At 42.0% G+C, this 20,766-nt stretch overlaps 2 protein-coding genes and 1 long non-coding RNA gene across 3 annotated transcripts in view; 2 read left to right on the top strand and 1 right to left on the bottom strand.

Moving 5' to 3' along the window:
* Positions 1-996: 996 nt before the first annotated feature.
* On the top strand, positions 997-12,001 carry rdh10a (retinol dehydrogenase 10a). Its single transcript, XM_031282101.2, has 6 exons — positions 997-1,613; positions 2,074-2,309; positions 8,163-8,261; positions 9,387-9,532; positions 10,190-10,321; positions 10,446-12,001. Exons 1-6 carry the CDS (start codon positions 1,328-1,330, stop codon positions 10,567-10,569), a joined length of 1,023 nt encoding a protein of 340 aa, XP_031137961.1. The 5' UTR covers positions 997-1,327; the 3' UTR covers positions 10,570-12,001.
* Positions 12,002-16,658: 4,657 nt separating this feature from the next.
* stau2 (staufen double-stranded RNA binding protein 2) overlaps positions 16,659-20,766 on the bottom strand; it is a 95,694-nt gene continuing 91,586 nt past the window's right edge. Inside the window, exons 14-16 of the mRNA XM_031282003.2 lie at positions 18,639-18,704; positions 17,341-17,485; positions 16,659-17,305 (exon numbers count right to left, since the gene is read on the bottom strand). Of these exons, the coding sequence (XP_031137863.1) occupies positions 17,450-17,485; positions 18,639-18,704 (102 nt within the window). The 3' untranslated portion in view covers positions 16,659-17,305; positions 17,341-17,449. The remainder of the gene's footprint in view (positions 17,306-17,340; positions 17,486-18,638; positions 18,705-20,766) is intronic.
* On the top strand, positions 17,481-18,585 carry LOC116037905. Its single transcript, XR_004101973.2, has 2 exons — positions 17,481-17,833; positions 18,128-18,585. It is a non-coding gene; the product is annotated as an uncharacterized LOC116037905 (long non-coding RNA).

The following is a 20,766-nucleotide window of genomic DNA, read 5'->3' as shown; positions in this document are numbered from 1 at the left end:
GGCTAAAGCATTATGAGCTTAAGCCCTAAATAACTTAGAGAGCTAAAATATATGATCTGTAATGGACCTCGGAGTAGGCCTGCGTTTGCTTTAATAGCATGATGTACTTAGGCCCTTTCACTGAATGCAATACACATTTGGCTACATTAAAGGATCTGAAAATTCTTCCTCCAGTGGTTTAATCATAATGACATTCTTGTTGGGAATAAAAACAATATACAGTCTATAGACTATGGATTATATTGCCTAGCCATTTTACGCCTGTCTGCGCCTAGTTTATCGATCCACTTTCACTTCCCACAATGAGCAGCTCGCGATGGATCATTGCCATTAAATAGCCTACTGTGATATGTCTTAGACTAGGCTATTGACTTCTGATTTAAGTTCAGCTGAATATTGCATAACAGCTCAAATTACATAAAATCGGGATATTCTTTAGGGAACAATGATGGTTTTGCTTTTCCCATGTGGACGGACATTGACCTGGACTTGGATATGGCCTGATCTGTGGCTGTTTGAAATCTGCATTTCGTGGTTGAAAAACTCGGTAGGCTATCAGTAGGCTATAGCCTATTCAATGTTAATGAAATCCCAATAATAATATTGCTCACCAAAAATATGAATTAAAACAAAAATCATTAATGAAATTAAACACGGTCAACAGGATAGTTAATCTGTCATGCTTGTTTGTGCAACTGTCGGCTAAACGTAAATTATAAATAACCTAACTTTGTTTAAAAATAAAATAAAAAACCCAAAAAGAAAAACAGCGGTGGCTTTTAAAGGATATGAAAGCCTATTCTCTAATCTTCCTTTGGGATAGGCTATTACATTGGGGGAAATCACAACAGATTAGTGTTAGGTCATTTTTTTTAGGTTAACGTTACATCACCTCTGAGTGTAATGTATGGACTTGGCGTATAATTCTGACAGGCGCTCAAGTCTCTGTCCTATTGGGTCCAGCATTGATGGGAGGACTAAATAAATAGCGAGTGAGATGCGGATGAGAATGAGATGAGTGGAGGAGCAACAGAGGAAGTAGGAGGCACAGTCCGTGGTAGCTGCTCATAACTCACTGCAACTGTGCGTTGTAGTGACAACTGGACTCTGACTGAGCAGCATCTGAACTCTTCTTTTCACTCACAAGTTGTGGTCCTTTTTCGCCACTTTTGTGTATGAGCGTTGTTAGCGTTTTACTACCTGCACTATGGTCCAAGTTTGTCGGTGTAACACTAGCCTACTTATCTGCTGAACAGGTCTCAAGAGGGACACATTCCCTGCGCTTCTTCCTCTGTTTATTTACATTTATTTGAAAAACTCGGTCAACATGATGATAATTATTGCGGAGTTCTTCGTGGTCATTTTGAAGGTGCTCTGGGCTTTTGTAACGGCCGGGGCTAAATGGGTTGTGCGGCCCAAGGAAAAGAGCGTGGCGGGACAGGTGTGCGTGATCACCGGAGCTGGAAGCGGCCTCGGGCGGCTCTTCGCCAAGGAGTTCGCCCGGAGACGAGCCATACTGGTGTTGTGGGACATAAACAGCCAAAGCAATGAGGAAACAGCGGAGATGGTGCGGCAGATATACCATGAAATTGACACTCCCATTACCAAAGACGGTAAGTCTGCTTTCTTTTGCAGCAATTAGGATGCCATCAGTTTTTAAGCATGGTCAGCGAAATCTGCTTGTCTTAGGTCGCATTCTGTTTGCTAATGCAGTGGAAAATTCAAGGATAGCCTACTATAGTTGTAGTAGCTATTATCGTAGGCAGTGTTACAAGAATAGCCTAGACTGAATGTTTCAAATTGGCAAGATATGTGCTTCGCAGACATCTTTGCACACAGTCTCAGATTTTTACACAAGTCTGACTTTTAACCGAAAGTGTGCATCACTTAGCTGAAAAGTGACCCCTTAACATGCATTATCTCTGAATAATTAATGTGCAGATCACCAATATTTACATTTTTAAACTCTAATTTCACTTAATAATTCAGATGTGATGAACTTGCTACGTCTAAACCTAGCCTGCTGATTAAACTTTTTCATTGATCACATTGATCATCTCTTTGGCCCTGCAGGACCTGTTGGAGGGGTAGAGGAGGTCCCTCCTTTCCAGCCCCAGGTCTACACCTATGCGTGTGATGTGGGAAAGCGTGAGAGTGTGTATTCTACAGCTGAGAAGATGCGTCGAGAGGTGGGAAATGTGGACATACTGATCAACAATGCCGGCGTCGTCTCCGGTCATCACCTTCTGGAGTGCCCCGATGAGCTGATCGAGCGCACCATGGTGGTCAACTGCCATGCACTCTTCTGGGTGAGTTGACGCACAGGCAATTAAGCATGCCAGCTTGGCTGAAAAGAGTAAACCTGTGTAGATATTAGGATTTACATTATGATGGTTTGATATATCTGCCTCAGTTTCCATGAGCACAGTGTTATCAAATGTATTTACTGTGATGCCAAGTCAACAGGAATGTTTCCAGTCTGACTTGCATCCCTATTCATAATTGTGTGTGTGTGTGTGTGTGTGTGTGTGTGTGTGTGTGTGTGTGTGTGTGTGTGTGTGTGTGTCCTTCCTTCTCCTCTCCTTTGCCGCAAAGATCTGCACAAATCTGACTTGCGTGATGGAAGCAGGGGGTTCTGTACGTGAGTTGGATCTGTGTCGGATCAGCTCACCACATTTTGCTGGCAGGCAGTAATTTGTTGTGTATCAGATTTTACTTTGGCTCTGTTCCTTGGGCCTTTTCAATGTGAATTCTTACCTGAAAGGCTACGTGGACTTGATAGAGTCAATATGTTGCACTTTAGATAAGCATAAGCTGCAGCGTTGAACAGGCCGGGTGCTGTCGTACCTTTTCTTATGTGTGTGTTTTGGGAGTGTGGAAAGACGATGGTTGCCGCCTGGCAATTAGAAAATCATTGAGAAGAGACCTCTCTCTGAGAATGAGAATTGATTGTTCAGCATTTAGGCCCCTCTCCTCCAATCTCAAAAACACCAGTTCTGATAATTGATTGCATTGCTAGGCTACAGCCACCTATGTGGGCCAATTGTTGTGATTGTGCACAAATTGGTTTAAATGCCTGCTGAGGAGTAAATTGAGTGTATTTTGCCTGGTGGCATGGCTCTGAATTGACCATTTTATCTTGATTGTATTTGTCACTAAATATTGAGTAATGTATCTAGTGAAGCGGATGATGTTCATTTTGAGACTTTGGCCGTAGGCTCTTTTTACGGAGGACTGCATTCTTAATGATGCTATGAAACCACAGTGATTTTGAGCTCCCTAATTGAGCATGAAAATCTCTTGTGTTGTCAGTCAGGTTGTGTATTTCCTCCTTAATGGATGCTCCATTCAACTATTCATGAGCCTCTCTGCTGGCTATCTCCACATTCTTTTACATCCAGGATTTTGGAGTCAGGATCCAGTGGTTGGGTGGCAGATTTGGGATTTTTAATAGGGGTCTGTGTTTGTGTTCTCCTATATTCTGTGGAGAGCTTGGTTTCTTTGGGGGTGGGGGGTGGCGGGTGGCAGATGAAAGAAGGACTTAATGAATGGCGACAGCCCGAATGGAGGATGTGGTTCATTAAAGACACAAGCTAGATGAATAGAGCTTAGACTAACAGGGACCTGTCCAATTTCCTCTACACAAACACGGTACAGTTACCCAATGCATTTAGGTGGTACATTACACAAACCTTTGCTTTAGTGTTTTCCTTTTTGAACAACAGGCTTTTAAAATTGCTTAATTGTGGTTTATGACTCAACAAAAAGCCTCAATGTAGGGCCTAGTCATACAAAAGGTTTAAGTGGAGTTTAAACCTGTTTATTAAGGCTCATGCTTTCAATGCATTTTAAAGAATGCTGACACTAAAGGGATGTTATAAAAGTTTAGTCTTTTCTGAAGACCGTTTGAGATTAAATCAAAGAGCCATTCAGCTCTTATCATTTTAATTTACAGAAGCAGAGGGCTGCTTGCTTTTTTATGCTTCAGTAGTGAACGTAGTCTGAGGTGCATTCTTCTTGAGGTGTGTTCATCGTATTCAGCTTGTCAAGCATCACTGTTTGGCAAAACATGAGTTTGGCCACTCAGGGAGACATCAGAGAAGCGATGTCAACCCCCATAACATCTCAGCCTCCTTATCCAGATTCTCCAGAACGACATGACAGCAGGTTCAAAGCTTTCCCTACATCTAAAAAGCACCACTGAGTGTAAAATAAGCAAAGGGAAGGCCAGAGTTCAGATAAAGGAAGACAGATTTGTGTTTAGTGAGCAGGACAAGGATGGTAATCGCAGAGTGTTTGCAGACCAGCCAGTTCAGACCCCACACTTCTTCTGTCCTCCTTCCACAGGCCCCTCTGACTCCTCCCAACCTGATTTGGAGGCAGTGGGTGCAGCTGCATGGCAGTCATGGAGGCCAACTCTGTTCATCCGGCTCCGGCTCTGACACACACACACACACACACAGCTATGATTCAGTCCCTCCCTGCCTCTTTTTATGAGGCAGGGGGTTATAGCATTTCATTTGTTTGAGGCTTTGATCAGTCCAGTTGGCGATTTGTGATGTTTGAGCTTAAGTTTTCTGTCATGGTGGGACGGGGAATGTGCACTCATCTCAGTAAGTGTCATCAGAGTTTATGTTTGAGGATTAGTGTGTGTCTATTGGAATGACAAAAGGAAATCATCCTCCGCATCTTGAGCTGGTTATCTAACAGGTGGTTTATGAACAATAAGCAGCAATTCCCCTCACATGGAAAGCCTACCTTTCTTTTGCGATTACATTAAAGCGGACAGCGCTCGACTGTGACATGGCGGGAAAAGAGCAGAGGAAAGAAAAGAGGAAGGAAGGCAGTGCCTTCCCATCCACAGGCGAGGCGAGAGGGTAATGGTAAGCTGCTGCTGACCCACTTTATCTGACAATTGGTTTCTTGTCTGTGGATCAGCTTGACAAGATGCCAGGCGACAGGAGCCAAGTTCTCCAGGCAGCATTCCTGCTGTAGCCAGAGAAAAGAGGCAGCCAGGCAGAAGGGTCCTACTTGACTGGTTTTATACGGGCCCCTACTCAGGCCTGGTGCACCTGTACCCCTCACAAGAGCTAGACATGCCCACTCCCATATTGGGTCTCTCCCTGACCGTGTACCTGTTCACATCTCAAGGGATGGGATTAGGGGGGTAAGAAGAAATAGAAGTCAACAAATCCATGAAAACCTTTGAAAAAGTTGACATTTAAGGACCAATATTTTATTTTGTGATCCAAGACAAATTGATTTTTATCGTACCGAACTTCTATCACTACATTCATTCAAAAGCGGAGAAAAAACAGTAAATAGACTTGAAAATGAGTCCTACGAAGCGACTTTAAATAATGATACAGGCCTTGTCTACCATAAGTTCTTCAGGTAAAACATTCACAAGTCCGAGTTTAACGGCCAGGGTCTGATAGTGAGTCAAGCTCATTGTCAGCCAATGGGGTTGTTTGCATCCATTTAGTTTTGGCGACACATTATAATGGATGCTGGGATTCTTGGTGTTAGTAGCGCATTGACACTACTTCCTCCCTGTCCTGTCGCTGTGATTGCTTTCCAGGTAAATTTGATGCCAGTTGTACAACCAACAGGGGGTTGAGGTCTAGTCATCTGTAGCAGAGGCTTCTTGACTCGCATGGCTACCACACAACAAGACCAATCTGCATCCATCATCCCTGATGACCTGTAAACCCAACCCACTCAAATTCCATCATCTGTTGTAGGATCAGACGAGCTCTTGAGCTCAGGAGTTTTTTCTCTCGTCCAGGGAGAAGTTGGCCCAATTAAATGGCCATCTGGTCCTAAGCAAAGGCCAATATTTTGTTCATATTCCTGTTGGTCAGGCGCAGGCACTAATGCAGCCTGACACCCCAGCTGCAAGAAGCTTTGTGTGGCTTAAATGCTCCTGGGGGCACGCACCAATTGGGGGTGCAGCGGGCAAGGCACCCCCACGTAGGCCAAGGAGGCCGACTGTGTCAGTGGGTAATTTAGCGGAACAAGGGAGCGTTGAGACCCAATTACGGCAGCTCTGATGTAAGACACGAGCCCCTGGTTGCCTTCACACATTTTGTGTCTGAGAGGTCAGCGGGGGTCATACCCACATGCCATGAGAAGCAGGACATCACAGGAGGGTGGGAGAGAGATGGGACGTTTGTTCATGTTTAGCCCCGTCCTCCAGCTGAGGGAATCAGCCTTTCCTCCCATCAGTTCCAGTTATTTTCAGACAACTCTGCAAACTTGTCCAGTTGTATTTTGAGTGTTGGCTTCTAGTCGTAGAGTCCTGTGCCAGATCAAGTCATTCACTGCTCTCTGAAAGGTTGCAGTGGGAGTGGGAAACTTTGGCTCAAGTCAGGTATGGGCATATCTTAAGTGAATGCTTCATTTGCACGCAACTCTCTCCCTCATCCACTGCCATTCTGGCTCGCAGAGGCCTTTCTCAGCTTTTGCCTAGGCCTCATGTTCTCTCGCTCCCTCTCTTTGGGCCCCATCATTTGATGAGTTGAATATTGCAGCGACTTAAAAATGTATGTCCTGAAAAAGTGCAGATGTTTGGAGCTGAGTCATATCAGTTATACTCTACCTTGCTGTAGAATAAAACTCCCCAAATGGTGAAGCAATCTTCCTTGCCCCCCACCTTTCTCTGCATGGATCTGATTTATTCCTTCCGGTTTTATTTATCGCACAAAACAAGGAGAAAGACTTAGCAGAGAGATTAAACTAGAAGTCAGTAGGTCCGATGCCGTTAGTTTTAATGAGGCTTTTCCTCCCCTGCCAGTGGTTCCATGGTTGTACTACCTAGTACCATGCACTCTCTGGCTCTGTGCTCTCCTCCAGCAAATTTTTACAAAGGAGGCTGAATCATTTCTCTGGCCAGGCTTACATACTGTACCAAACCAATGGACCTATTACCTTTCGTTTATATGACCACAGAATTATTGGAAGCTAGGAATTAACAAATGCTCAACTCCATTTTCCAGAACCTAAAGTGATGTCTTCAACTTGCATTAAAAAAAACCCAGAGGTACCACATTTAGATTTTACATTACTAACTGTAGCCAGCAAGAGTTGGGTATTTTTGGTATGTAGTAATTCTGTCAACTCACTTTAGTCAAGTTATTGACTCATTGTTTCAGCATTGGGGAATCTTATTTTACTGTGATATAAAGGTGTCCTGTTTTTTATTTGCAACCTCCATTGACATGGGTGTTGAAGGCTACATGCTTTGTTATTTACTAAGGCAGTGCACATCTGACTTGAATAGAACTAGCAGTGCTACCAACAAAAGGCCTGCTGCTTGTTTGCAGACCTCCTAGTGGGAGAGTGATTGGTCAGTTCCTGTCATTTCCGTCACATGTCACACCTGCTGATTGGCTCATGCGGAGTCCAAAGTCAGCAGACAGGCAGAATGAGGAATAGATTAATCAACTAAAAAAAATCATCATCTCCGCGGGGTGGCTTTTCTCACCACCTCACTGGACCGGCTGGTTAAACCACTCAGGTTCTCACGTGGCACTCCGGTGAAACTCTTTCATCTCAGTGCTCATCTCCCTGCCGATTGTTCTGCTGACTGCTGCTCGGGCAGGACGCTGACTGCTGCTCGGGCAGGTCGCAGGACTATGTGGGTAGACGAGAGGCTGAATTGTATTGTTGAGTGAACGGAGGCCTATGATTGGTGTTGTCACCAAGTCTTTAGACCCGGGCCCAACGATGGGCACCAGATCTGTGTGGGAAAAGAACAGATTGTACAGCAGCGCACACACCACATACCTGTTTGTTCAGTGAATACCTGAAGAGGGGAAAACCCTCATCCTTCTCTTCCCTCAACATCTAATTCACACCTACCACAAAGGGGGGGGGGGGGGGGGCCTTTTAACTTAATTAGGTTTATACTTTCAAATGCTACACCTCCAGTGCTCAGTTTGATTTTTTTTGTTTTTTTTGTGTGTGTGTGCGGGTTATGAATTCTCATTCAGACGCCTCTCTCTGCATCACCATGGAGAAGAGGGGGAAGCAGATGGAGAGGGGCAATAAGAGGGAGACAGAGAGGATCAAAGGACTTTGGCACAGACAAACTGCACAAGTGAACTAACCTTCCTCCTTTTTTTCCCTTTTTTTTCTTTGCCCTTCTGTCCTTCCCCCAGACCACCAAGGCGTTTCTCCCCAAGATGTTGGAGCTGAATCATGGTCACATTGTGACGGTTGCCAGCTCCCTGGGTTTATTCAGCACAGCTGGAGTGGAGGTTAGTATCATACACAACAACACATACACATCCCATCGTTCCCACCATCCAAACCAGTGCTTTTCTCCAAAGCCCTCAGCGTGCCAGCTAGCACACTGCGTCGGGGGAGGTTAGGCCCCCTTTCTCTCGTTGTCCCTCCACCCGTTAAATTAAGGGACACAGATGAGCATTGGGGAGCCTCTTATAGATTCCTCTATCTGCAGCAGTGGGGGTGTGGAGCCCCTGTTGGGCTCTGGCCCCGGGGCCAGAATGAGCTGACAGCTCCCCGAGGGACAGAGACATCTTCATCACTGCTTTGTGAACAACTTGGTGCTCACTCTGTATTCAGCTCACAGGAGCTTTCAATGGATAGGTTTTGGTTTTCCTCCCCTATAGTTTTTTTTTTTTTTTTTTTTTCTCCCCCAGTACAGATTCTTTTTTTTGTTATTTTAATGCATATTAAAATATTAAGTGGAGTCATTTTATCTCCATAACCACAGTGGGAGTAAATTGGTAGCCCTCCTAGAAGGTTTTATTTTGATATTTCAGAGAACGGAGTTCTCATTTATCCCCCTGGCTGAGAATGGTGTCATTTTCAGATGGTCTACAGGGACTCCTACTCCATTTGCCTTTTTGTTTTTATAGCTGCACATTTGCTTTTGTTGTACAAGCAGTCATTCATAATGATTAAGTCCCCCTTCAAAGGGACTAAGTTTAGTCAGTTTTTGTTAAGCAATTCTGCTTCCTGGAAATGCCTCGACTGTGATTTCAGACGTGCACATTAATTTTAGGGAACCAAAGCCTTCGTCTGTCATGTGGGCACAGTCAAATCTCTTTGTCCTCCCCATGTTTATCGACATGCATTTGTGTTTGCCCAAGCCTTTTTTTATTTTTTTAAAAGAATTTCCACGGCGAACCACATCAAAACCTTCCCGCCATGCCGAGCAGTCTCCTGCTGCACTGGAGAAGAATGCTAATGAAACTGTAGAACTGCGGACAGGCTCTCTCAGGTTTTTGTGGCTGTATCATTAACGGCAAGGAGAGACCTCTGCACCCATAGGGCATGTTTGATAATGTCTGTGGTCCCTGGGTGTGGGCAGGGGCAGAGTTTTACAGGGCTAACCTGTTCTCTCTTTACTCCCTCAGGATTACTGCGCCAGTAAATTCGGTGCCATTGGGTTCCACGAGTCACTGAGCCATGAGCTGAAGGCCTCAGAGAAGGATGGCATCAACATGACTCTGGTGTGCCCTTACCTGGTCGAAACGGGAATGTTCAAAGGCGTCAGGATAAGGTGAGCTTCAACACACACTGGCCAGTGTAATTGTGTTTGTGTGTGCAGTTCTATTTTTTTTTTTTTTTTTTTTAAAGCTTTCTTGCACCTGGCTGGGGGTGAGTTTGTCATCTCTAATTTTCACCAAATAAAATTGCCTCCCAAACACTTTTTTGAAGTTCAAAGCAGCAGCTGATGGTGAGGTTTTATAAAGTCACTTGTATGCCATTGGTCAGCGCTCTGCTTAAACAAAGACTTTCTCAGGGAAAAGCCTCACTAACAGGTGCACCTGGGCTACCCCCCCCCCGCCCCCCTGCTGCTGTAATAGTCCTCACTTTGTTTGATGGTTACAGTCAGCAGGTGGCACGTTCTTTGGCTTTACTGTCTCTCCACTTTGGAGCAACAACTGTTCACTGTCTTAACCAGTATCACTGAATTCATGGATTGACTAAGAAAAAAACAAAAACCCTTTCCACTCCAGTTTCTGAATGATTTCAATCAAATGTAATTGGATTGCCCTAACAACTTTTAAATCATAGCCAGTTTTAGCAAATTAGATTTGAAGTTCCCTGAATTTCGGGCCTGTAAATTATATATATATATATATATATATATATATATATATATATATATATATATATATAAATTTAATTAATTAATTATTTTTTTTTCATTCAGGAAGGAGATTGAGCCTTTCCTGCCTCCCCTGAAGCCAGAGTTCTGTGTGAAACAGGCCATGAGGGCCATTCTCACTGACCAGCCCATGATCTGTACACCTCGCATTGTCTATATGGTCAACTTCATGAAAAGGTGAGCTGTCTCCCATCTTTCTATACATCCCCTAATTTCAGTTTCCCCTCATTACTCCTTCGGCTCTGAGTAAACGGTACAGGGGTATCTTGTGTCTAATCCTATCTCTGTTCTGTCTCCGCAGCATCCTGCCCTTCGAGGCCATTGTGTGCATGTACCGGTTCCTGGGCGCCGACAAGTGCATGTACCCCTTCCTAGCTCAGAGAAAGGAGGCCATGAACAACAATGATGCGAAGAATGGGATCTAGGGGGCGGTGTTTGTAACACGAACAGAGGCACATAAACCTGCAAGCATGAGGAAACAACCACTGAGGACGAAAATGGGGAAGATTGAAGAAAAGACTGAATCTAGACTGGTGCACTTGCATTAAGCAAATGCAAAGGTTTACCATATTGTTCCTCTGGAACAAAGAAAGCTGTGTACTACACAAAGGATTTATTTGACTTTGTTTTGTCTTTTTTTTAAAGTTTGTTTAAAGAAACCAACATCTATATACTGTGTCACTAGTTTTTGAAATCATACAGAAAAGCTATCCTATAATTAACTATTTACGTAATGTAGTCACCAGCCTTATCTAGTGTCATTGTGGAAATATACAGTATGTTACTGTACAAACAGTAACATTTTGTTTTTCACTTTTATTTTATTTTTGTAGACATGCACTGTAATTTCAGATTGTTCAGCTTTCTCTGTGTAGGAAGGTTCAATGCATTTCAAACTACCCAAGGTCTCCCCATGCAGAGGCTCTTTTTTTTTCAGACAGTCAGGAAATTGGTTTGCAGCTTAATAAGGCTCTGATTATAGCTTGTGCCATTTTAAACAAAGCTAGATGAATATGTCAAAGTTTACCATATTCCATTGTTGTTGTTAAATACTTAGACATGTAGCATATATGTTGATAATGAAGTCTACACATTCCAAATGGGACATTTAAAGGCCAGACTGTGGCCCAGGAGTTTCAGCCAGTGTAATGGGACTCAACATTGTCTCTTTAATGGCCCTGTTATTTCAGGTCTGTATTGACGAACCTCTCAAATGAAAAGCGGACGGGGGAGTCATGTCCTGGGATGAACTAGCATGTGTGACACATTCAGAATGTACTGCTTTGGTAGATTTTAATTTGTCTTTTATTTTCAAGATCTGTGGTGTTTATATTGTAAATTTATCTGTTACCAATATTTAAAAAAAAAAAAACAAAAAGAAAAAAAAAAACAATCCCGACATAACTCCAGAACCGCTGTCCCAACACTGATGTGTGGTTGAGGGAAATGTATTACACACTAGCTTTCCATTATTCTTTCCAAAGTAACATTAACTCTCCTGTCCATTGTTCACCTTGTCCAGTTAAAGTAAAATGTAAATGTTTAAATGTTGTGAATACCCCCAGTATCCCAAAATGACTGTCTCCACCATATTTGATGTATGAATATTTTATATACCTTTTTGGGACAACAAGAGTTTTTGAATTACAACTACATTCCAATAGGCATCATCCCTTCAGTCCGTGATGAGCCTAAATTCTCTACCTCTTAATTTTGCCTTTTTTTTTTTTGACAGTATGACATAAGCCTTTTTTGTTTTTATTTTCTGAAGAGCGCTCCATAGCAGAGCAAATGTGGTTCCAATGTTTAGTGTCTCTACCTAACTTAAATTAATAAAAGTGATTTTAGATTATTAAATGGGGTTTCGTTATTACCTGCTAGTCGGCTTGTGAAATCTCATCCTGAATTGGCAAGAAAAACTAAAACGATAAGTTGAAAATGGTAGGGGGAAACTCTCCTTTTGAACTTTAGTGTTTTTACACCCACACTCTAAAAATGTCTGTCACTTATACACAAGTAGTGGCTAGTATCTGTTATTCTGCATTCTGTGAATCACACCAGAAAGTAACAGGAAAGAGGATCTTCTGAACTGAATTGTTAAAATGACACCCAGCCTTTTCTCTTCTTTACGACTGGTATCGGTATCACTGTCCTCCCACATTGTACCACACCATGAGTCAGGCAGCCTTTAGATATGGGTGTTGGCTAAAGAGGGCAAGAACAATTTGCCATTATAAAGATACTGTATGTACAGTTAGACGTGATCAACCAAAATAAAGTTTACACAAGAGTCCGAAAAATTGACAATTACTGAAAAGGTTAAGAGGATGCACAAAGCTGTCATGTTACAGAAAGGTTGGCAATGGGTCACATATTTGTCTTTGTTTAACTTCATATAGAATAAAAAATTATGCATTAGCAAAAACTCTCATCAATTGTACTACCTGGGTTAAAACCCAGTTTTGGCAACTGTCTGCCCTGCTGAGACATCTGGGAGCAACAACAATGATATTTCTACTGGAGCTGTTATATAGCTGGTGTCTGATATTGTTTTAAAAAAAAAAAAAAAAAAAAAAGTTAAATTACCTTGTTACATTTTAAAAAGAATTACCAGACATCTACTTTAAATTTGATTATTTTTAGGCCAAGAAAATGAAAACAATCACATGATTCATATTTCTTCTCCAGACATGTCTTTCTGTTTGTGTGCAGAAGTCTCCTAAACTCTGGGGAAAACAAATTGCATTTGAATGAACAATACAATTAAAGTTGAATGAATAAATGAAATGAAAAAAAAAATCCAACATATACCAAGGTCATGAGCCCAGGGTTGAGGACTTGAACTTTGTACATCAAAATCTGGGTCAGACAAACAGCCATGTCTTCAAAGCTTTTCAAATGCTGTCTCACACCTTCCCTCATCACTGCCATTTGAGTTATTCAAATGAACTCAAACATGGATAACACCGAAAACACCGTTTAGAGATTGTAAATGTCAATTCATGTATGTGTTTAATACCAAAAACTGAGTTTTCTAGAAGCTTGTTAGAGCCAGTAAAGCTCTGACCACACAGAAAAAATGTCTGTTAGTTAACAACATTATCATATCAAAACCAGATCGCTCAAACAAAGTAGGTTTCTTCATCATTTGAAAGTTTCAAATGTTAACAAAACAAGGGTGCAACTTTGGTTTTTTTCTGCAACAATTTATGGTGCAAATGTCTTTATTTATGTAAAGGAAATTATAATAGGTTTTTGGGGGGGTTGCACTGGCCAGTTTGGATTATTGGTGGCCTGTAAATTACACCTATGCTTGAAAATCTCCAAAATGGAGTCTGGGAATTAAATGATCCTTGACACATCTACCAGACACTCATCTCTCCACAGAACAAATTGATTTCTTGGTCAGTGACAGAGAATACACCCATCGTCCAGACTCTTGATTGCTCGCTGCGAGTTCCTCGGTGCATTACAGGGAAGCGTGGGGATGTCAGGGCTTCAGCACACAGCGCTCCTCTGCCGTGACTAATCGGGGCTGGATAAAGTTGCTCAGTGGCAGATTAGTTCTAATATGAGGGAGAATTGTACTGACAGTTTCAATCCCTCTGTGTACAGAAGCAATCAGCACCAAGTGCATCCACTTCCAGCTACTGTTAGGACTCCATGTAGATCAAAACGGCCTCATTGTGTGAAATAACCCTTTATTTAAGCACACGCAAAAATGCTTTTGACTCATCCAAGAAAGAAAACTATTAGGATTTTGGCTTGAGTCGTTTCTTGGACATTGATCACAATCTATAGGATTCCCCTCACTTTTTTTTCCTCCCGTTAATACAGCTCTAATTTAGAGGACTTCAAGGGGGTCGATGGCGCATCTTTCAGATGGAAAAATCAATGACTCTGGCATTTGCTTTTGCATGGTACGAACAAGCTCCACAGCCCCATTGATTTTGTTCTATTTTGGGCAAGTAAGGTTCACTTCACATATTGGCTGGGCAGAGCAAAGTAATTCATCTCGGCTCTAACACGGCCCCAAGCTGCTCTTCCACTACCTGAACAAGCTTCTGGAATAGAGATCTGCTGCTAATGTGTGTGAACAGCCTTGGCGCTACTCAATGGCTAGCAGATGTAGCTGCCAGCTGAGACCATTAGTCAGTGAGGTTGAATTAGACCGCCGCTGTCCCATTCGGTCATTCATCTCGCTAATGAGAGAGAGCAGAGTGGGTTTGGAGGTGCAGAGGTGGCCTGCGTGCTGGAGGACAGCAAAGGTGGTATAGGTACCTGTAGGGACGCAAGTAAAAGTGATGGAATGATGCAACACAAGCACGCGATAGATAAGGTGCATACAATCAATCCTTGTCGGACCAGCTGAGAGTCATAAAGTTAAAGATTAAGAGTCTCTATTTGGAAAACACAAACAGCTTTTTTTCCCTTCACTGACTACAGGATGACATTTGTTTCCAGTGTAAATAACAGGATGTCATGACATTTCAAAAGTTGTAGTTATTCATTTGTAAAGCTCGATCTTCAAATAGAATGAGTGAAGGACAACATGAAACAGAAACAGTGTCCTCAGAAAGTCATTTGTGGCTGCATGGCTACATATTAAACTGTAAACCAGCAGGTTGTCCAGGAAATGTTGCAGAGGTATTTAAAGAATGAGTCTGGTAATGTTCTCGATTTTTCTTAATGTCAACAAATCCCAAGAAAAGACCAAAACCAATGAATGAGCAATAAACAATGGATTGAAGTATTGTCTGTGTAGCCTAAGTCGATATAGCTTCTTCCTCTGTGGGTGAAATGTTCCTTTATTATGATTAACATGGGCAAGTCAAAAAAACATACATTGTCATTATCTATAAGAATCAGCAGGCGTAGGCTGAGAGCCACAGACAAGGTAAAAAAGTCAGTATTGTCAGAAGGATTAATGCAATATTGGTTTTGGTCTTTTGACAGAAATTGTTGACAGTAGAAAAAATATAGAAAATCCCCAGACTTATCCTTTAAGATAAAGGATACTTTATGATACTACTGAGAGATGAGAAACCATACTGAGCTCGGGTTGCAGATAAATCTTGTGCTTGGAGAGTCATTAGATGATTTATAAACTCATATATACCATATGATTCAGCATTAGAAAAAGCAGTTTGTATGAAGAGAGTTGGAATAACAACACTATTTTTGGAGCACAACTACCCAATTTGTTGTGCTTATTACATTTTATTAGTCATTAAGACTAATGAATGCAGTAGCATAGGTATTTAAGTTATGTTGTTATTTATGAGGACAATTTACAGTCTCTCTCTTTGAGATTGTTTGTAAATAATTATTTGAGAAGTACTTTGTTTCTTGTGAAGACTCACTTGAGTAAAATGTTAATGATTTCTGAGAAGTATGAGCTATGGCAGGGCTTTGTGAGGAAAACCTTTTCCCAACTGCCTTTGGATTGAAAGCTCATTTTTGACCTTAGGGTTAGTGGTTTCGCAGAATGATCTTAACCCAAGGTCCACTTACTAGCTTTTTCCAGAGCTTTTAAACACATCACGTGCATGAGTAGACCTTTATGACAACTGAGTGAACATTATCTACTGCTGTAGACTGTTAGATGTGTGTGAAAGAACCAGAAAAAGATAGTAAATAGGCATTAAGTGAAGATCACCCTGTTTATCATTTTCAATTACTTGAATGTAATTTGGGTTCCAGCTTATGCACTTAGTAAATGTGTGAAAAAGTAAATGTAATTAGTAAACAGTGCTAATTGCAGTTGGAGCAAGATGGTGTGTTTACACCTGTTAGGAAGAGAAAATAAGACACAAAGAAACAGATTTTTTTTTCCACATGAACTGAGGTGTTTTTACTGCATTTCAGTAACAGAAACAGCCTTATTACACATTGTACTCACAGCGAAGAAGAAGACACGTCCTCAATGTCAGTGAACAAAGTGACTCAAAGGGCCTTTAGGGGAGGGAGTCTGCGAATTGGACGCAGGCTCTCTCCGCTCAAAAGATGCACTCTAGACAGAATGCAGGCATTAAAAGCACCCAGTTGATGCCTTGGCGGGTCAATACAACACACACAATGGGTGTAGATGTGATCGACAAAACTGTGGGGGGAGAGGGGGGACGATCCACTGACACAAAATCACTGGACTTTTCATTCACTGGATGACATGCAGTGACGCCCGTACAAAACTCTCTGGAGTTTGGACTTAAAACGCTTACTGGCATTGGAAAATATGCACAAATACTAGCCACTGGCCTCTTTCTCTGGATAAAAAGTACAACTGTAGTGGCCCCTTTGCCTCCACTGTTGGTCAGGTGATGCTCCAGTGATCCTATGCCAGTGTGGGGTCATGTTAAATGGGAAAGTTAGACCCTTCAGGAAGTAAAGGTTAGTCCGACCTTCCCTCCTGGGTGGTCAACACTTCTACTGATTACTGCTAACACCAGTTTTGTCCTTTTTGTCCACATGAAAAAAACTTTTCTGTGTTATTTTTCGGAATATGATACTCTTGCAAGTCATACACATCCATATAGATAGATGAACTCTTTTTTTTATGTCAGCATACAAGGTAAGCTGGGTGACTATATATGAAGACAACAACTACAACTTTCACAGCACTGGCATTGGTTAATTTTAAATACAGTACTCAAGCATTGTTAGATTAATAAAATAAAATAATAAAAAAAGACCGGAAATATATTACCCCCGAAAAAATAAGCTACTGTACGCAAGTTGGTTTCTCCCCAAAAATGTTCCTTTTGTGTTGCAATGGCATGATGTACATATTTGTTTTAACCATACCAACAGACATTTATCCAAAGGGAAAATTGTCTATGCAGTGTATCACTTTGGATTTCCCTTGATTTCATACAGTACCATGCATTTATCTCATTAGTTTGTGTTTTATTTATTTTTTTTTTTGTCCTATAAATTTTGACTGAAATCATCAATAAACGTGTTAACATAGCGTTGTCTTCACATAGACTCAGGTAATGGTGTTTTAGTCGGTCATTTCTCGGTGCACATCCACCCTATTGCATGTTGACAGGTTTTGCAGGATACAGTGGCAGTCGTGGGGAAGGGGGGCAAAGAGGGTGGGGGAATTGTGGGTAGTGGGGACAATGTGGGTTGTAGGTTGTGGGACATCGGGGTAAGAGGTGTGTGTGTGTGTGTGTGTGTGTGTGTGTGTGTGTGTGGGGGGGGGTGTTGTGTATGCAAAAGGAGGGGTTCAGGGTTGTCAGCTCCTAGACGAAAGCCTTTGAATCCTTGCAGACCTGAGTGGTGGTGCCTGAGTTAGTCTGTTTAATGTCCGTCCTCCCTCCCACATGGTTCACTGGTCTGAAAAGACAAATAAAACTTTGTTAGGGAAGATTTTGTCCCAGAACTCGAGCAATGTTGCTAATAATCTGCCCTGCTGTTGGTAATTTGTTCTACAGGAAATCCCAAGATTTAATGAGTAATTCTGAAGCGATAACTGATTCTTGTAAAAGACAACTTTTAAAGAAACCGAAAGTTCTGCCACTGTTCCTCAAAAACACTTCAGAAGTCCTTGACCTCAATCTGTTTCACACTAACTGGCTCCTGTTCTGTGTTTTTTTTTTTTTTTTTTTTTTTTAAATCATAAAGGACTGTAAAGACAGATTCATGTGTGGGGATGCAGAGAAAAGGAAAGCAGCTGATTTAGAGGTAAAAGGTGCATTTTCATGTTGATAACTGCGATCATCTGAAGCCTGATGACCAAAAATGGGTTAACAGCAAAGTATGGGTGACTTAAGTTTTAGAGACAGAGAGGGGAAATACTGAAGCAAGATATGAGTGATTAACTGCTCAAAGTGTAATTGCTGCCATATTTGTCCCTCTCCTGTGATGGTGACGTAAATGAAGTTGCGGTTGGCTTTCCTCTCTTTGTTCCTTTCCTCTTTCTCTCTAAAGGAGACACAGGGCTGCAAGAAAACAACCCTGCTTGAACTTTTTTCCCAGGGCACACCTACTATGAAAATACTCCAGAAATTCTTGACAGTGATTTCTTCCCTGGTTTCCAACCCCCCCCCCCCCAGTGTTTCTACTTCATTCGCCGCTGTCGTTCTTCCTTCTTCCTTCCCTCCCTTCCTCGTCGTGGAGGCGAGGTATGTGGAGAAAGCCCTCTTTTCTGCCATGACTGAGACTTGGTGATAGCCATCATGCAAAGTATTGAACACGGACAGGAGTGTAGTGCATGTAAATTGAGACGCCTACTGTTGCTTTCCTATGGAAGAAAAATGTCGAGCGGAAATGTTGGACGTGTGTGGGAAGGGAGCTGATGATGGGCCAGCCTGCAGCGCTGAAGATTTGCAAAAAGCCAGATTGGCACACACACACACACACACGCACATCTGGCTCCTCACTAGACAAGCATCTGTCCACCCTGTTTGGCCGATTGATTAAACATCCAACACTGAGTGAGCGTGGAGCGTCTGTCTGTGTATTTGGCGCGATCCATGTCCGACCGTACCTTGATGGGGCCGTCCACCGGGTCCAGTCCCTGCTCCGACAGCTGTTTCAAGGCACTTAGAGCAGCCTGAGAAGAGAGGGAACAACAGATGGTTGAGTGAGTGAGGGAGGAGGGAGATTGGGTAGGAGGAGAGTGAGTGTCACCCTTCAGCTGCTTTTCACATAACACTTACTCTGGGAAACCTGATGCCAGCAGGACACTTTCCCTTCACTCTCTGTTGTCTTTGGCTCCTCTCTGCTGACTGTTTATCTAGCGTTATTGGGTTAACATTTCCACTTTATGTTTTGGCTGCTCTGCATTTTCCCTAAGTCAATCTGAGTGACATCTGTATTCTCTCTGACCACAGCTAAACAAATAGCAGCAGGTCTGAAAAACCTATCAATCAAAATGGTAACAACATGCAGAATCTCATCCATGTAGCCCATAACCCACACTAAATAAGTGAAAATAAACAAGTGTGTGTAACATTTGTATTGTTAATTGTGTAATTACTTAATTATGTTCAATTTGTCATTGAGAAGGGAAGCTTTCAGTGCAATATTACACTTCTTGGCCTCACAGTATTAAGGAAATAGAATAATAATTTACTGTTTGTGCCACATTTAGTTCATAATCACAACCAGCCATGTGTAGCAATCTAATGCCATGCCATTAAAAAACTATATCCTATCTTTATTTCCATGAATTTACACTATGCAGCCTAAATAGTTCACTGGTGCCTTGTGTCAAGCCTTCAACAGAAACACCATGATGTCATTTCCTTCCTGCTCATCGCCCGCCTTTCTGTGCCAGCGAGAGAGGCTGCTGGTGATGTGAGGAGGGTCCGGCCTGATATCATAATATACACAACACGTGTGGGAGTCCAGAGGTGCCGTGTAGACTGACACACATGCTATGTGAAGTGGGACTGGGAGATAAACAAAATAACAAATGTAACGTGAGAGGCAGAGGTGTTTTAGTGAAATTTTCTTGACATTTGTATCGTAACGCTGTAACTTACAAGTGTCGATCGACGCCTGCGGTGACACTTAAACAACCACTGAGCTAAACCATCGTCGCCAAAAAAACAATTAATGTCACAAGTAGAAACCACTTGTGGACCACTTCTAGAAAAGAGCTGTCTTAAGACTGGTTGATCTGATCCTAACCAGAATGCAGGTCCGATCCTTGCACAGATCCTTCCTCCATCCTAAAGATTGGCTCCAGATGTGTTTGCCCCTCTGTTTCTCAGTGTTGGAGCAGAGGGGGTAGCTGGGGAATATATCTCCCAGCAGAACTGACACTACTGGGATTAGCAGTGTAGACCGCTTACTTCCATACCAACCATCAATGAGTTCAAATACAGAATATTTCTCATTCAGTATCTGTGCAATAACTAAATCTGTTATTGTGTTATCATGCTGTCTAACAAGGTATGCATTGTCCTTTAAAAGGCTCCACCAACAACCAATTGTGTGCTTACAACTGTCGTGTTAATGTGCTTTCAAATGGGAGACAATTAATTATGTATTATTATCATTTATGGAAACAGCGGGTGGACTCATATCAGTTTGCATGTAAGAATGATTGAGTGTGGACGAAAATATCCAGCAAAGTTAATTGCTTAGGTGTCTAATGTATGTGCATGAAAATGGTTTGTCTGCATTTTGTTTTCACATTTCATATCACAGATTTTTTCTAGTCATGTTGAAATGCACTCCATCATTATTGTAGATTTAGTGGGATCTGGGTACCTACTTAAATTAACTGCAACACAGGTTGAAACATTCTGATGCTGAAGATGATGAATCCTCCAACAGTAGTTCTTAAACATACTGTATCGTCTATCTACAGTGGTGCTCCTAAGTTTATGAACCCATGCTAAAGTTGACTAAAAAGAGGAATAAATACCTAGAGATTGGCGTGGGGTACTTTCTATAAAATCATCTCTCAATGCAAATCAAACCAGCTATTAGGCTAACTGAAATAAAACCATGACAATCTCTAGGTATGGTGAAGGGTATGTGATGATGTGGGGCTATTTTAATTCCAAAGGCCAAGGGAACTTTATCAGGATGCATAGTATCCTGGATCCATGAAATAACTGGCCTTTAAAAATAAAAATCTACCTGCCTCTATGGGAATTTTA

The sequence above is a fragment of the Sander lucioperca genome, chromosome 1, assembly GCF_008315115.2.
Source record: "Sander lucioperca isolate FBNREF2018 chromosome 1, SLUC_FBN_1.2, whole genome shotgun sequence".
Taxonomy (NCBI): Eukaryota; Metazoa; Chordata; class Actinopteri; order Perciformes; family Percidae; genus Sander; species Sander lucioperca.
Note: the sequence above shows the minus strand (reverse complement) of the source record. Positions and strands in the feature narration are given on the sequence as shown.

Coding starts and splice junctions, on each gene's coding strand:
- rdh10a (XM_031282101.2), top strand. CDS start 1,328: ATGATGATAATTATTGCGGAGTTCTTCGTGGTCATTTTGAAGGTGCTC. Junction 2,310..8,162: donor ACTGCCATGCACTCTTCTGG/GTGAGTTGACGC, acceptor TCCTTCCCCCAG/ACCACCAAGGCGTTTCTCCC. Junction 10,322..10,445: donor ATGGTCAACTTCATGAAAAG/GTGAGCTGTCTC, acceptor CTGTCTCCGCAG/CATCCTGCCCTTCGAGGCCA.